Source organism: Metopolophium dirhodum, chromosome 6 (assembly GCF_019925205.1).
Source record: "Metopolophium dirhodum isolate CAU chromosome 6, ASM1992520v1, whole genome shotgun sequence".
Taxonomy (NCBI): Eukaryota; Metazoa; Arthropoda; class Insecta; order Hemiptera; family Aphididae; genus Metopolophium; species Metopolophium dirhodum.
Window position 1 is genome coordinate 11,963,918 of NC_083565.1, and position 17,676 is coordinate 11,981,593.

At 29.5% G+C, this 17,676-nt stretch overlaps 2 protein-coding genes and 1 pseudogene across 2 annotated transcripts; 1 reads left to right on the forward strand and 2 right to left on the reverse strand.

Annotated features, from left to right (window-relative positions):
- Positions 1 to 323: 323 nt before the first annotated feature.
- LOC132947428 (large ribosomal subunit protein uL13) lies at positions 324 to 5,657 on the reverse strand. The gene is made up of 5 exons (XM_061017704.1): positions 5,497 to 5,657; positions 5,055 to 5,185; positions 4,880 to 4,989; positions 934 to 1,202; positions 324 to 463 (listed from the first exon to the last, which is right to left on the reverse strand). The coding sequence occupies exons 1-5, from the start codon at positions 5,524 to 5,526 to the stop codon at positions 365 to 367; spliced, it is 639 nt and encodes a 212-aa protein (XP_060873687.1). The 5' UTR covers positions 5,527 to 5,657; the 3' UTR covers positions 324 to 364.
- A 293-nt stretch (positions 5,658 to 5,950) lies between these two features.
- Positions 5,951 to 9,655, forward strand: LOC132947429 (ras-like protein 2). The gene is made up of 4 exons (XM_061017706.1): positions 5,951 to 6,433; positions 8,048 to 8,135; positions 8,201 to 8,412; positions 8,479 to 9,655. Exons 1-4 carry the CDS (start codon positions 6,341 to 6,343, stop codon positions 8,671 to 8,673), a joined length of 588 nt encoding a protein of 195 aa, XP_060873689.1. The 5' UTR covers positions 5,951 to 6,340; the 3' UTR covers positions 8,674 to 9,655.
- A 5,387-nt stretch (positions 9,656 to 15,042) lies between these two features.
- Positions 15,043 to 16,762, reverse strand: LOC132946733 (uncharacterized; annotated as a pseudogene).
- Between the last annotated feature and the right edge of the window lie 914 nt (positions 16,763 to 17,676).

Sequence of the window (17,676 nt, forward strand, 5' to 3'; positions counted from 1 at the left end):
TACCTTGTATAGTAGTAGAGTAAGTAGCAATAATAGCATATTTATAAAAATCACCGACAACATACCAAGATAGAATAGTTCTTTAATAGAATGAACTGGAAACGAAAGCATAATCAGTAATCACCAAGCTGTTGTCGGGGGAAAGATATCAAGTGCGTATTTAGCTTGAGCTGTAGTCGTGTAATAAATTTATGTATTAATTTGTGCACACAGTTGTATTTTTATTTCAATAAATAAATTAAGTGGAATCTGTTGGAATATTCTCTTTTTTACATAACTACTTGTAATAGATACTATGTATTCGAAAAAACAAAAAACAAAAATTTTATGTTTATTTTTTTTTATTGTTATAAAAAAAACCATTTCAAACTAAAGCTGGAACATAGTAACCACTATCCCTCAGGACTTGGTTGTATGGTTCGACTGCCTTCTTTACTTTCTTGTTGGCTTCTCTGGTCAATTTCTAAAAATAAAAACAAAGTTGAATATAATCAAATTTATAAATAGATGTGGTAACAAAAATAACTTAGACTAGAGATAGAAAATATTGAATATTATACAACTTTACAATTATAATAAAGAAATGTAAAACCTTAACATGTTATATTATGCAACTTTAACCGTATAATTGAAAATTATAATTCATTGGTAACAAGTAACTACTCAACAAATAAATATATATTTTGATCACATAAAAATTTGTTATTCAGTGTTAAAGAACATTGTTATTATCGTGACAAATTATACAGGTATGAATTTTTTTTTCAAGAAAAGATAATCTTTGGCATGCGGTAATTAGGCAATATTATTTATTAATTAAAAAATTTAAATTATTGAAAAAATAAATTTCATGTTAATATTTAGCTGGGGTATAATATTCATACATTAAAAATATTAAATAATAATATCCGTTATCATAATGTGTTAACTTACGTGTCTGATCTTCAAACGCTGGGCACGTTTGGCTTCACGTTCTACACGACGTGCTTCATAGTCTTTGACTACATGTTGGTATTTCCATCCAACTTCATGTGATAGACGACCAACATCACAGTATTTACGTCCACGTTGCAGACTCAACATTCTCATAGCTAAAGGTACAACCATTGTTTTTTGAGATGTGTAACGAGCTGGGATATCTTCATATGCCTTCATACGCCTTAAAGCTTGTTGTCCACGTGTTGTTTTATGAGGGATCATACCTGAAAAAATAATAAAAGTGCAAATTTAAAATCTTTTCAATATAGGTAATATAGAACAAAGTTTAAGTGTTCATACAATTTTGATATTTTAGCATCTGAATCTGTACAATTTTATTTGTAATTTTTCGGTTTCACATTTTATTTTATTTTGTTAATTTAATTATTCAAGGAGATTTTAAGATTTAAAGGGACTTCTATTGCTGACAATTTTAGCTAAAAGACCTTAAGTTTTGACAAAATTAAAATTAGTTTACGTTATCCAATTTGGATTATGAAAAAAAAATTGAACTCTGTAGAAAATTCTCTATAGATAATAGATTGTACAAAACAGTTTATACAAATTAAATCTAAAAAATCTTGAAAATATGAGTTTTTCCAAATCATAATTCATATTAATGGGATTCGATACCATGATTTTCTGTTTTTGTCTAACACACACGCAACATAGGATTTTAGACTGGTTCTTTGCCAAACATACTAATTGATCTAATGAAGCAATAAGAATTCTAAAAACAGATTTGAATTTGTCGTCAAGTTTACTTAAAATCGACTTTCCCACATTTTAGATTTTTTGATTTTAATTTCTCCAAAAATGTTAACTCTTTTAATATGACATTTTTAGGAATCTGGGGGATAATATGAAACATGCAGGAAAGTCGATTTCAAGTAGACTTGACGACAAATTCAAATCTGTTCTCAGTATTCTTATTGCTTCAATAGATTGATTGGAATGTTTGGCAAAAATACTATGTTGCGCGTGTGTTAAACAAAAACAGTAAGTCACGGTATCGAAGCCCCTTAAAAACAATAGTGTCATTTTTTTGCTGAATTAAAATCAGACATTTACTAACTTAAATTTTGTCAAATCAATAAGTGAGTTGTTGTAAAAGTTTTATACTAAATTTTATATTATTATCGAGTTATTGGCATGTGCATGTGCGTACAAGAGTAGTACCCGCATAGAATTTCACTCACACTTACTTATACTCATTAACAAAAAACTATAGATCCAGGGCTGCTAAAACTAGATTATAAATTATCTGAATGTTGTCCTCCCTAAAATAATAGCTGTAGCAAGGCCCCTTGATTAAAATCTTCTGCTAAAATGCCAAGACATAAATAAGTATGCTATGTTTTTCTAGATTTTAATGTGTCAAAATATCGAACAAACAAAAAATACTCATTTAAATGGTACCATGTGACATTTGTTATTTTACTACTCCTCTTATTAGAATATTTTATTCAATGAGTATAATACGGTAAAACGTATTAACCAGTTTTTTGTATAATAATATGTACTTCAAAATTGTATTATGGGTAAAACTAACAAATATTACTAAACCTATAGTTCATTTTTTTTTTTTATCTCTTGTGAGGTGAAGTCATCAATGGACCATTTCAAATATATATTTTAGAGAATATAGATATTGATATTTTAACTGTAGATTAAATTGTCCTAGTATAACGTTTAAGTATACTGCATACCAACGTTAAGTCATTATGTATTAGTTAAAAAGTAATAAAAAAAAAATCCATACAAGTATACAATATATTAAATAAGCAGATAAATAAAGAAGTTTTGACTACTAGTATGGCTATGAAAATATTTTTTGACCAATTACTACAACTATGTTTAGCTGCGCCCGGGATGCTTTATTTGGTTATAGTATGTTTTCAATTTATTACACAAATAATTTTATTTATTTTCTTCTCATTTATAAAATATTTCATAGTATATGTTAATAACCTCAATTAATGTAGGTAAGGTAAAAATAGTAGTAATAATCATAGAAGAATATAATAATTTAAAAAGGCCGAAACTAGAACTCTGGACATGTAAAATTAACTGGTATAGAAAAAATAAAGAAACCAAGATTAAATATAAAATATGATGTTTTGTGTTTTTTTTTTACTATTTACTACTATTTATTTGGTTGTATGGCGGTTTATATATATTATCCCATCAGTATTATTAGCAAAAATTTATAACTTGTGTAATTGGAATTATTTTATAGTTGTAAGTTAAGAGGATGTAACATAGGAATTTGTTATCTTCTACTTACAAGTGTGTAACATAGCAAATTTAAGTTCAGATTGCATTTAGCTTCATTAGTTTAAAAATTAGAGTGAATCTACCTATTATGAAACTTGACGATAAGAACATTTCTGAGTTTGTATGTGGGTTTTTTTTTATGATAGTTCAAGTGAATTATTGTAAAAAAAACCCACATACAAACACAGACAATGGTCGTACCATTAAGTTTCATAATAGGTTGAATTTGCTCCTAATTTTAAAAATAACTAAGCCAAACATGATCGGCCAAGTAGAAGTTTGGTATGTTATGCACTTATAAGTCAAAGACAAAAAATGCAGTTACTGTACTATTCTATAATAGTTGAATCTACTACAAAAAAAACTAGAAAGTATATCAAAACTATGGTCACACCGGTGTCATAAACACAAAAAAAAAAACACTTAAGTTTACAAACATTTTTTTTTGAAAAAATCATCTTTAACGATAGAAACTTTTACATGTAAAACATATGCCACCGTGCACTGACTTCCGCTCTATGACGCCACATACATATTTTCAAACGCCTGTATCTCATTGAATAATTAGTGCCTAAATGTGAGACTCACACCATATTTCTAAGATAATGACATACCTTAAATCTAAGCAAACTTGTTTTTAGTGTTGAGATGTCTTTTAAGATTTAACTGATAAAGCTTATGAAGAGTCACCAGTAATACACAGTCCACCATACCATATATCTAATAACATCTATTTAAAGATTGATAAATACCTACAAGTGTATATATTTTTCATAAAATGATATTCATTTATTTTATTTTCAAAATGAATATTTTATAACATAATTCTAAAATTTATTTAACGCTAAAGGTTAATTACAACTCTTTTCATATCTATGTTGTTTTCATAGTTTTCATCTCAATTAATGTAAGTAAGGAATTGTTTAATAATCATTAAAGAGTTTAACTTTAACATAAAGTTATTGTGTATTTTACTATTTGACATTTATAATAAATAATATGTTTCTCATAATAAATGTATTTTTCATAAATGAATTAATTTCAAATAATGTAAGTAAGGTTTAATAATTAATGTTAATCACAGAAAACATATTTTGATCTTCTTAACTGAATGAATTGTGATAATTCAGAACCATTTCACAATTTGTTAAAGAATTATGTTATTGCATGTGTTGACAGTATCGCAGTTAAAAACAAACATTTGTGCGTACTATGATAATTTAACACTGAAAACTATTAATAGCAACAACATTTAATTGAATAAATTAATTATATTTGTATTTATATAATTAATATTAGACTAATAATAAATAAAATAAAATACCTACAGCATTGTAAAATTCAATATATCTCTTTTCATAAACATTTTATTTTCAAAGACCATGTCTCAAGTAATGTAAGTAAGGATATTATTTTGAAATCATAAAAGAGATAGGTATATTTTCATTAACATAATAATATACATAACTAAAATTAATTAATAAAAGCCGTTGGTTAATTGAGATTACGGCTCGTGCACAGGTTATCCAACTTGCATTAATAAAGTCAACATTAAAAGTTATAAAGCTTTATCCTCAAGAGTAAAATATTACAACAAAATTAAATACAATTTTAAAAAACATACCACGAACAGTTCTTCGGAATATACATCTGGGAGCACGGTGATGGAAAGGGCCACGAGCTGGGTTTACATTACATCTCTTTCTCAAGAATGACAAGTACTTAATCTTGTTCCTATACAATATATATGTATTAAGTATTAACATAAAAATAATTTAATTTTAAAATAAGTTTCAAACCTGTAAAAACTACCAGCAATGTTGATTTTGTCACAGTTGAAAACAACAACTTTATTACCTTGCAGGATTGCTTTGGCTACGTATGAAGCTAATTTTCCAAGCAAATGTTCTTTAGCATCTATGTAGATGCGCTAAAAACACAATGAACATGACATTTTCAATAAATTAAAATTTAATTTAATGTAATGAAGCATGTTTTTAACTAAAATATTTTCTGGGGCCGGGAGTGTGGTTCATTAAACAAATTATCTAAATTGTGAAAATAACGAAATCATTTAACAACTTATCTTTAACCTTTTTTTATAAACAGGAAAAAGAATGAAATAATTGAACTCAAATATAACTACAAGCAAAAGATAACCACAAATCGGTGAAAAATCGAAAATGAACATTTTAGAATGTAAACGTCACTAAATGTTAGTTACCGAAATTCAATACATACCTTGTTGAACAAACCATGCTTGGGTGCCATTTTAGTCTGGTACACCTAAAATGGAAATTAAATATGATGTGAAAACGCGATATTTTCACGTGCGACGTGAAACGAAATGGCAGATTTCTACTAGTTTCAAGTTTGTGACAGAATAGGTTAAGGAATAAAGAGTGCGTTTACAATATTTGTTTGTCGACAGCCAAGTTACTGCGGTAGCGGTCTAACCTCAAAAAAACCATTGAACCTGGTAACATTTCTTATCAACATTTCGTATTAACCCCGGGAGAACTCAAAACTAGACTGTAGGTACCCGTTATAGGCTGATGAGGCAGCTGATTCTACCGTGAAGAAAACCCAAAGCGCAAAATAAAAATCTGCACAGTGTGTCCATTTGTAAAAGTTTTTTTTTATCTGCCATCTGGGCCCCTGTTGCGAGTTAATAACTACAGCGGACAGAGTGTGTCACAAGTGTTTTGACAGCTGCTCGTTCTGGTCTTCGCACTCTTTCCTTTTCCGTCGGTTGGGTTTGGTACTTTGATCATTGGCCACTCATTGCCATTGAAAAAAGATTACCCAATGCCCGTTGCCCATTGGGGATCGCCGATTACTGTAATAACTAATAATGTTTAATAGTCTACTTTAGTTTTAGTCGTGGTATACTGCTATCCATAACTACTATGCTACCGTTAGGTTCTTGTATTTGTACCCGCCATACGTAGTACGCAGATTTATTATTATTTAGTATGTGAAACGGTTTTTAATTTTTTAGCTTTCGCACTACGACTTTAATCCTCAATTTATATATTATTTTTAAAATCCAATCGAGTGAAAATAACACGTCTCTTTCCTTACGATGAATCGCTCGAATTTTAATCAGAACTACAAATTGGTAGTCGTCGGAGGCGGTGGTGTTGGGAAGTCTGCAATCACTATACAATTTATACAGGTACTATTTGGATGGTATTGAAATAAACAACATCGAGTAACTCGAATATAGGCGTGCATGTGAATTTTGGTTATTTTTTTACCATAGATCTGTTCATTCTATTTAATATTGCTTTTAACGTTAATACATTGAAACAATATAATTTATTCGATTATACCCATTATCCACCGTATACATATAAGCTAATGTATTAATAATAATATGAAATCTTAATTTTATAGTTACTGTAATGAGTACGTATTTTATTGGGTAGGTAAGTCCATGTAGATACTTTATATTTATATATTTTTGCTTGTCTGAAAAAGGATATAATATAATACTAAGTAGATTGAAGGTAGTCTTTATAATTTAAGATTTCAATTCAAGAAGAGTTATTGAAACAAGTACCTAGTTATTATTTAAATTAATAGTTATTTGAACTCGGTATTAGTTCTTAGCGGTCATCACTATAAATCTATTACAAACTTAAATATTTTAATAGATCTTAGATATAATAAAAGCTACATTATTCTGTATCCACAAATATCAGATAATATTATGTTATACATTATAAATAATATTAACTAATTTAATTACAAAACATTAATAAAAAAGGTTCATTATTTATTATTACTATAATTTAATTTGTTATACCAGTTATAATTAGGTACACCTAACAATAATAATTTATGAAGTTACCTAAGTCATTTAATTTTAATATAAATTTGATTTCTAAAATAATTTTCCATAACCTAATGAATATCATTACTAAAATTGTTTTGACCCTAAATTATACTAAAACTTTAAAGTATATAATTTCATTACTTATTTATACATTATTATAACTTGTTTAAAATTCAAGATTTTGTTTATGAAAAATGGTATATCCTGTTAAAATGATAAAACAAAAGTTGTGTGAGCTCATGCGGATGTGACTGCTTCCTAAATTGTGTAGTTAAATTGCCACAACTAATTACATAACATGTGGGTGTGAACATTCCCTTGCCAGTGGGTCCAATTCAAGGTACACCATTATACCTACACAGATAATTCTCAACTCCTTATATGGATTTACTATGTATACAATAATGCAGTATATAATAAATTTCAGTAAAATGTTTGATATTATAATCTAATGAATACATAATTTATATGTGGTTTATATTAGCTATAAAATGAGGTCATTGATGTCATCTGTAAAAATCATACTACCATATTTTTCTATTTATATCCATAACTACTAAAAACTAAAATCTTGTTTTTGATCAAATAATTATTTTTATATATAGATTTTTATGGGTCATTATTACTACCATATTTATTTTAAACAAATACGTGGGTCATTTTACCAAACAAAATACAATAAATAATATTATTTTATTTTATTTACTCATAAGAAAATAATACAATAAATATTATAACATGATTATATTATATTAAATAAAATAGGTATCCATCAAATAATTTTTAGTGAATAATATAGCAAGTGTCAAATAATATATAGTATGTATTTTACTTCTATAAACAAGTAATAGTTACCTACTATTTGTTTTTAAATTTAAATTTTGCTTATGTTCAAGTATAATATAATGTATAGTATGTTTGCATGTAATAGATATTATATTATTGTTTTAGAAATATTTTGTGACAGACTATGATCCAACAATTGAAGATTCATACACAAAACAATGCGTAGTTGATGATGTTCCAGCAAAATTAGATAGTAATTATTTTTTGAAGAAACTACTTAATATTTAATATTTTAATAATCATTTAATTCTAATTTAGTTTTGGATACTGCTGGACAAGAAGAATTTAGTGCCATGAGAGAACAATATATGAGATCTGGTGAAGGGTTTTTGTTAGTGTTTTCTGTAGCAGATAAAACTAGTTTCAATGAGATGGAAAAATTTCACAGACAAATACTTCGAGTTAAAGATAGGGACGAATTTCCTATGTTGATGGTTGGAAATAAGGCAGATTTAAGTAGTCAGAGAATGGTATGTTTTAATTGTTAAATGACTTACTTGATATTAATGTTAACTATACAAATATGTTAATTAAAGGTTTCTATACAAGATGCACAAAGTATGGCTATGCAACTTAAGATACCTTACATAGAATGTAGTGCAAAAGCAGGGATGAACATCGATCAATCATTCCATGAACTTGTTCGAATTGTAAGAAGGTTTCAATTATCTGAAAGACCACCAATCAGATCTACACCACAGAAAAGTTCAAAAAAGTGTTCCATACTTTAGCAGTCTAAAATACAATGTGGGTATGTTTACATACCAGCCCGCACTAAACTAAATTGTTGTGTTCCCAATTATTGTCAATTTTAACCATTCACGTTTAAAACCAATATTTTTCACAGTATTAAATATTAATATCTAGTCGTACACCAATTGTACATCTGAACAAATCTGTTGACATACAATTAACATGTAGGGTATTACAATTTATTTTTTCGTTTATACTTAACATTAATTTTAAGCAACCAATAGGATATTAAGTTAATTTTAACAATATAAATTTTGTTAGTAAATTATTGTTTGATAATTGTTGTTTTCTTGAAAATGGCAAACTTAATGCATGTTAACAAATTTTGGCTACTCAAAAATATTAATACAGTGTCAAACCATCTAATATTTTTATACACATACAAAAAATATTGCCAAGTTTGGTCTTTAGCTCAATATTGTCCCTCCCCCCCCCCCCTCCCGTCCCAGAAAAAATTATTTGTTGGAATATTTTTTCAAACGTCAACTCTGGTGCAAACTACTTAAATCTTGTTGTTTATAAATAAATATCACAAAAAGGTTACCTATAGGTGAATGCTATTATATTATCAGTTGTCAAAAATGTGTATTTTAATATTTATTTGTTATGTATATCATTTGGTTTGATATTTTTTCAAATTATGTTCTTAATTGTTCAACAATTAATGTGTTTTGTATTAACAAAATAATAATCAAAAATACAATATTTAAGTAACTTTTAAATGTTACCTATTATTTATTTGTTCTTTTACAAATTAAAATTTATTTATTTTTGTATTATAATGGTTTATACATAAATTATATATTTTTAATAACTTGTACTTATTTTAACTTGTAAGAACATAATGATTTACTACATTATAACTTTTTTCGTTGTTGTTAAATACTTAACAAATTATTATGTTTGGATAATATGGATACAAGATCTTAATAAAAATATAATGTCAAATAAACAATAAAATTGTATTTTCAATTTTCATAATATCTTCATTTAAACAAGTGATAAATATTACAGCCTAAATAATTCCAATATTTTAAGGAAAAAAAAAATTATAAATGATATCAAATTTTTAAAATATAAATTTTATATTTAATCACTACCGTTTGGGACAGTAAAACTCTTGAAATTATAAATTCCCAATATAGTTTACAAAAGCGCCAGGAAAAACAACATAACAATTAAGGAAAAATGGGAATTTTTGAGCAAAATCGATTTTGGTTTTTGGTGTGACTCTAAAACAAATGACTATATACATGACATTTTTATTCGTTGTTTATATATTATTGGGGGCAAATTTAAACTTTATAAATCATTTCAGTTACTTTTTTTGGCCAATTGTACGCACAAACCGGTAACTACCGTTCATCAAATAATTGGTCCACTATCCAGTAAGAGAACAAACCATGACCAGAAGTGTCCAGGATAAAAGTTTAGGACATGCCTGGCTATAAAAAAATTACCATAACCCCCATATTTTTTAAACCCATTACTGACCTTTCACCCTTAGAACACAATGTAATAATAACTCAAAAAAGTGGGTAAGTGGATGTTGCTCTTCTGTACATTAGGTTACAAGTAGGTCACTGTAATGGATGATGTTAAATTTGAATTCAATGATATAATATCATTGTATAGGTATATTTGATGATATTGTGAATAAAGTAATTTATACAAAACCTGTTTACGTGAAGCATTGTTTTAAATTTTCAACCCTAAGCTATAAATATTGAACATTTTATACATTTTTAACTACAAAATAATTATTAAATTTGGTTAAAATTTGAACTTTAAATGCTTATAAAAAAAATTGTACCTATGTATTTTTAATATTTTTCAACTGCTATTGTAAAAATATATCATGAGCCTTGCATTAAATATCCACGCTTTTTTACCCAACAAATAAAATTTTATTGATATTTATAGAAAAAAAAAATAAAAAAATTGAAAACTGACAATGTCCGTAAACAGCTTAAAAAGAGTCAAAATTTTATGGTGTATAGAAAATGAAAATATAAACATTCAGTAAAATGTGCATGTATCTACAGTTATTCGTTTTTGAATAACAACAAAATAGCAAAATTGTAACATGAGAAATCGTATGAATATCAAATGTAAAAAGGTGGGTAAGTAGATGTCGCTCTGCTGTACAATATCATTGTATAAGAAACGATTCGAAAACGGTCAGTCAGCCTATGATATTACTAAGTATATTTGATGATATTATTGTGAATAAAGTAATTTATATATTTACTTATTTACGTGGAACCTTGTTTTAAATTTTCAATCCTGAGCTATAAATATTGAACATTTTATACATTTTTAACTACAAAATAATTATTAAATTTTGTTAAAATTTGAACTTTAAATGCTTAAAAAAAAAATTGTGCCTATGTATTTTCAATATTTTTCAACTGAAATTGTAACAATATATCAGGAGCCTTGCATATTTTCACGCTTTTCTACCCAACAAATAAAATTTTATTGATATTTAAAGAAAAAAAATTTGACCCTATGTACTATATAATACCAATAATATGGTTGTAACGACGCACGTATGAAATAATTTTCGATAGGCATAGGTGTGCGCAGACTTTGTCCGCAGGGGGGGCCCCTTAAAAATGTCTGAACCAAAGATTCTTGTACTAATGACTACCGTAAAAAGGGGTGAATTCTGGCAACACCATGTTTTTTTAGTTATCTTATAATTTTAGAATACACGTTTAATAAAAGTTGAAAACTGATAAACTCTACGTTAATATCTATTATAACCTCCATAGAAAATAATATTTATTGATGACATAATGGTGTCATAGTACATGTTATGGAGTTAAATACAAAATATTATATTTTTGTATTATTAAATTACATAACTAAATTGACTACTGTGTCTGTAGCACAACAGCAAATAGAAATATTTGATTGCGGTTTTCGGTTACCTATACCCGTTAACTTGTCTGTGTTAATTGGTAGGTAATTCAGTAATTGCATTGATTTTATAATATCCTATAAAATCAATGGTAATGGGTACCTGTATGTGCAAATTGTTAGGTAACTTTATCTCACACTGTAGTGTTAAATCGTCTTAATTATTACCAAACGTGGGTGACTTCGGACAATAGTCCAGACCATACGTCAACAATAATGTAGGAGGTCGTTCGTATATAAGAATTATAGTCCTAATGTTATTTAAAATGTCGTTGATGGTGTTAGCTATAGAAAAATGACAACACAATAAGTAAAAACAGAAAAGTAAAAAATAAATTTTAAGTTGACATGCTTATAGAAAAGTGAATAATTTTTTTTTTAGAATATTTAATAAGTTATGTTGTATTTGCGATAAATGTATGGGGTTTTTTTATTTCAATTCATTACATTTTTTTAAAAAATATCTAGATTTTCCGAAGTCATCCATTGTAATTATAACATTAGTTTTTAATGAAATCTAATAGGTACGTGTCCGAAGTCACCCCATTTTACGGGTCACTCCGGACAAAATTCAACTTTTAAAAAAAGTTTGAACTTTAATGACCGTAATGATTATTCTTCTGCTATAATATGATGTTCTTTTCACTCATTACAATAGTAATTTAATTTACTAGTTAGGTAATATATTTAAAGTTTAATGTAGATACTTACTAAATAAGAATATTCTGTTTTTTTAGGTTTAAAATATTCGTTATTTGTGATTACTATTTTAACTAACCTATATATGTGGTATGTAATATTATCTACAAGTTACAACTTACAACCGTGAAATAACGTAAGTATATAAATAAAGTAGTTGATGGATCACACTGTGATAAAAAAATAAATAGTCTATATACTAGCTAATATATAGTGGATAGTAGAGACTACGTAGAGTACCTATTCTTTGATAATAATAAATCATTTGGTCGATGATAACTGATATATTAATAACTTTATTACATTTATTCACAGATATCTATACTATGAGATTTAAAGTGGCTTCACTTTTTTTCATGTAAAATCTAAAAATGTTTGCTATCTAGTATAGCATAGATATCTAAGTATTTATGAAAGAAAATGCCAGGGTCCGCAGAGGGCCGCCCCCTGCGTACACCTATGTCGATAGGTTTCTAATTTTGAAACAAAGGTGTGGACTATATGGTGTGGAGACGATGTCGGTAAAATGGAGCGCGTACTGTATATTATCATTGTTTTTTATATCACTTATTCGTATTATTTTTGTGAGCGAATACCGTTGAAAAAAAATAAATAACCGACGCACCTGACGCGCAGAGTTCTCGCATAGTTCTCGACGCGCGGAATACAAATAAGATGCCGGCATTTTGTTCACAACAAATTACACTAGAAAAATTACAGATTATAATATAATATTATTATTGCCTTTGTTCGGTTATTGTTTGGGATTTTTTTTCATTCCGTTCGGTTCTACCTACAAACGTACAATAATTCCGCCAAAGATGACTCTACTCTTAATAATTTGCTCCCGGGTAGAAAGTCCCGGGCTGAAGTCAATTTTTTACAAAAAATATTTTTTCTGCAAACGTAAAGCTTAATTTTTTCTGATTTTCTTGGTACATTTGGCATAAGTCAGTGACGAATATTACTCATATCATTAAAGAAAAAAATAGGGCATATCTAAACATAACTGTTTCTACGTTTGGTAGAAAAGACGTATGATGACTTATGCCTGGACAAAAAGGACATAAGTCAGAACAAGTGAAATCAAAAGGGCATAACTACAGTTATCTCGTTAAATATTTATAGTAACAAGAATTTTAATGGTTACATGCATTAAGAATGTAATAAATATAATATAAAAATACCTTAAATATGTATGGATATAATGAACTTACAAGTAGAAATTTTCAAACTTTGATACTGCTGTCGCAAAAAGTTGGTAAGATGTACTTAAGCCCTTTTTACCCGGGACTAAAGCTATATATAATAATATATAACTAAATAAGTAATAGAAATGCGTGTAAATTCTAGTAAATTAAATTTTTTATTTATTAATTTTACTTTAATAATACCATGTGAGTTCAGAGATTAATTCATTTAGGAGGGAGGGAAGCTATGCGTAACTCTTTTGAGAGTGCATGGCCACTCCACCATTCCAGCCTCCTTAGTTGAGCTTATGTCCATAATCTATATCCGTTGTTCATATTGTCATATTAATTCTAAAACTTATAAATTATTAGGTAGGTATAACATTAATATCGTATACAAAGGTACACAACTATATTATAATAGGCATCTGGCTATAATTAAATAAACAACTTTACCGTTTTAAATGCTAAAAACGAAATAATATTATATTAAATATAATGCCATAATGTTATAAATAATATCTTGGACCATAGTAACGAGATGTGCTTATTTAAATTTAAGTTTTTAAAATAAATTATGTACACGACCACAGGCGTCCGATCAAACCCATACCGGACGAACTTAGAGAGAAACGCTGGTTGAGTTAGATATGGAATCATCGGGGAATGTCCAGGAACTGGAGTGGCGCCAGACTGGAATGGCGCCTGAAAAATAATGAGACATACTGCACCGAGGACACAGAGAGGACTAGCGGCGGGCTGTCGGACCTGGACGCCACGAGGCCGATCCCGAGTGGAAACAGTCGGCCTCCTCTGCGGTGACCGGGCCACGTTCTCGTTGGGCAGCGACGACGGCTTAGGATTGGTGTACTACAACGTAATATGCGGCCGAACGGCCGGCGGCGGAGGAGGAGGATGCGAGCTCGACGGCGGAGATGGATAAAAAAAACTATGGCGTGCAGCGGCGGCACTTGCAGCAGCCGAAGAAGGGAATCGGGATCGGCAAGGACGAGTTTGGAGACCAGCCGCTGCCGGAGGACCACCGAAGGCATAATGTAATGGAAATGCTGCCCGCGTCCGAGAAACCGGCCCGCCCGTGAGCGAGGACGGTGTTCGTTCTGCTGTGGTCGGGGGCAAGCGGCCGGACGAACGGGACTAGAAAGCCTGCTGCAGATGTCGAAGTGCGCGTGCCAGAGTTGCAGGTGTCGGGACCGGGAGATGGTGACAACAGAGTCGAAGTTGAGGAGGAACAAACGGAGTGACGGTGAAACTGAACGGGGTAAGAAGAGACATGGCAGTTCCGAAAGAATCAAAAGCTGGCACTTATAGATCAGCCAAACCCATATCCAAAATCCAAATCAAATATTACCTATACTACCAATTACCAAACAGACAACATTACATTATAACGTAAGTTATAAGCATACAATATTTATGAACTAAAAGTGTTACGACTTATTATATAATATACTATGTAACAATGTGTCGAAAAATCGTCAAAATTGTTAATGATTATTCTTAAAATTACAATTTCAGCATACCTACGATTGACCGGCGAGCTTCCAAATTAAATGCTCGCCGGAATTCTTAAAGCCATGTCTCGCGCTCTCGGAACTGCCATCGTCATCAAACCATCTTACCCTTTTATCAGTTTCACCGTCATCTCCGAAAGTTCCTCATCCTCCTCTAGTCACCATCTCCGGTTCCGGCACGCACGGGCCGCACTTCGATCTGCAACCGGAAGCTTTTTAGTCCAAACCGCCCGGCCGACCGCCTGCCCGACCCCAGAACGAACACTCGGGCCGGTTTCTCGAACGCGGGCAGCATTTCCGTGGTGGTGGTCCTCCGGCAAAGGCTGATTTCCAGACTCGTCCTATGCTTGGTCCCGTGCAGGCTACTGCAGCCGCTGCATGCCATTGAAATCGCCGTCGAGCACCAGAGCATCCTCCTCTCCAGAAAACTGCCGGCTTGGTTCGTCCGCTTGTTGTAGTGCACCTCGCACCGTCGTTGCGGCCTGACGAGAACCCCCTCGCGGGGGTGGCTCGGTGGCCGCCAGCCGTCCTGGTCCGATAGTCCGCCGAAAATGTCCTCTCGTCGTCCTCAGTGCAGTATGTCCATAAACCGGACATTCCCTGATATCCAAAACCAGCGTAGATACACTTGAAAAAAAACCTACATACTTAATTAAATAAAATAAATTGTAAATTATTTAAGAATAAATTGATGGTTGTTTTATAAAAGCCTAATTGTTTTGATTTTTACCGAATACGTTTACTCAGTCTGAGTTATAACTCATGTATTATAAAACATTTATTCAACCAGTCCTAAGTCCTTGTATTGAAACGAATTAAATGTGTCTTAAACAGTGGTAGAAGTTGAGTGCGAAAACGAAAATACTTTTATTTAGTACCTATTTGGCTATTTACCTAGATTATTAAAAGAAAAAGTGGGTGAGTGGATGTCGCTCTGCTGTACAGTAGGTTACAAGTGGGTCACTGTAATGGATGGTGTTAAATTTGAATTCAATGATATAATATAATTGTATAAGAAAAACGATTCTGAGCGAAAACGGTCAGTCAGCCTATGATATTACCAAGTATATTTGATGATATTATTGTGAATAAAGTAATTTATATATTATAACCTATTTACGTGGAGCATTGTTTTAAATTTTCAATCCTTAGCTATAAATATTGATACATTTTTAACTACAAAATAATTATTAAATTTTAAATTTGATAAATGTTGTCATATTTGATAACTTTAAATGTTTATAAAAATAATTTGTGCCTATGTATTTTTAATATTTTTCAACTGCTATTGTAACAATATATCAGGAGCCTTGCATTCAATTTTCACGCTTTTCTATCCAACAAATAAAATTATATTGATATTTATAGAAAAAAAAAAAACTAAAAAAATTGAAAACTAACTATGTCCGTAAACAGTTCAAAAAAAGTCAAATTATTTTCAAAATGTTATCGTGTATAGAAAACGCTAATATAAACATTCAGTGAAATTTTCAAGTATCTACAGTCATACGGTTTTTTAACTACAACAAAATAAGAAAATCGTTACACGAGAAATCGAGTGAATATCAAATGTTGTAAAAATATGAATTTCAAACGCTCATAAAAATGTAATGGGGGACGGAGTGGCCGAGCGGACTAAGGCGTCGGCCTCGCTTTGCTCAGAATCTATAACTACTCGTAGATATTTTCTGATTCTGTTATCAGTATTTTTACATCAGCATTTTTCACTGTATAATTCACAGTTGAAAATCCGAAGTTAGTATATCCACAGAACACTCCTTAAGTAGCAAAAAAATCTCATTTTATTTTGAAAATATGGTCTTAAAATACATTTTGAAAATTTTAAAATCATATTGTAATAAATGAATTATTAAAGAAAAAAAAGGTGGATAAGTGGATGTTGCTCTGCTGTACAGTAGGTTACAAGTGGGTCACTGTAATGGATGGTGTTAAATTTGAATTCAATGATATAATATCATTGTATAAGAAAAACGATTCTGAGCGAAAACGGTCCGTCAGCCTATGATATTACCAAGTATATTTGATGATATTATAGTGAATAAAGTAATTTATATATAACCTATTAACGTGGAGCCTTGTTTTAAATTTTCAATCCTTAGCCATAAAGGTTAAACATTTTATAAATTTTTAACCACAAAATAATTAATAAATTATAAATTTGATAAATGTTGTCAAAATTTGAACTTTAAATGCTTATAAAAAAAAATTGTGCATATGTATTTTTAATATTTTTCAACTGCTATTAAAACGATATATCAGGAGTCTAATATTAAATTTTCACGCTTTTTTACCCAACAAATAAAAATTTATTGATATTTATAGAAAAAAAAACTAAAAAAATTGAAAACTGACAATGTCCGTAAACAGCTCAAAAAGAGTCAAAATATTTTCAACATTTTATGGTGTATAGGAAATGAAAATATAAACATTCAGTAAAATTTTCATATATCTACAGTTATTCGTTTTTGAATAACAACAAAATAGCAAAATCGTTACATGAGAAATCGAGTAAATATCAAATGTTGTAAAAATATAAATTTCAGACGCTCATAAAAATTTAATTTAAGTTTCTTCTAGACATTTTTTTTTTGATAAAGGTAGACAAACTTATGAG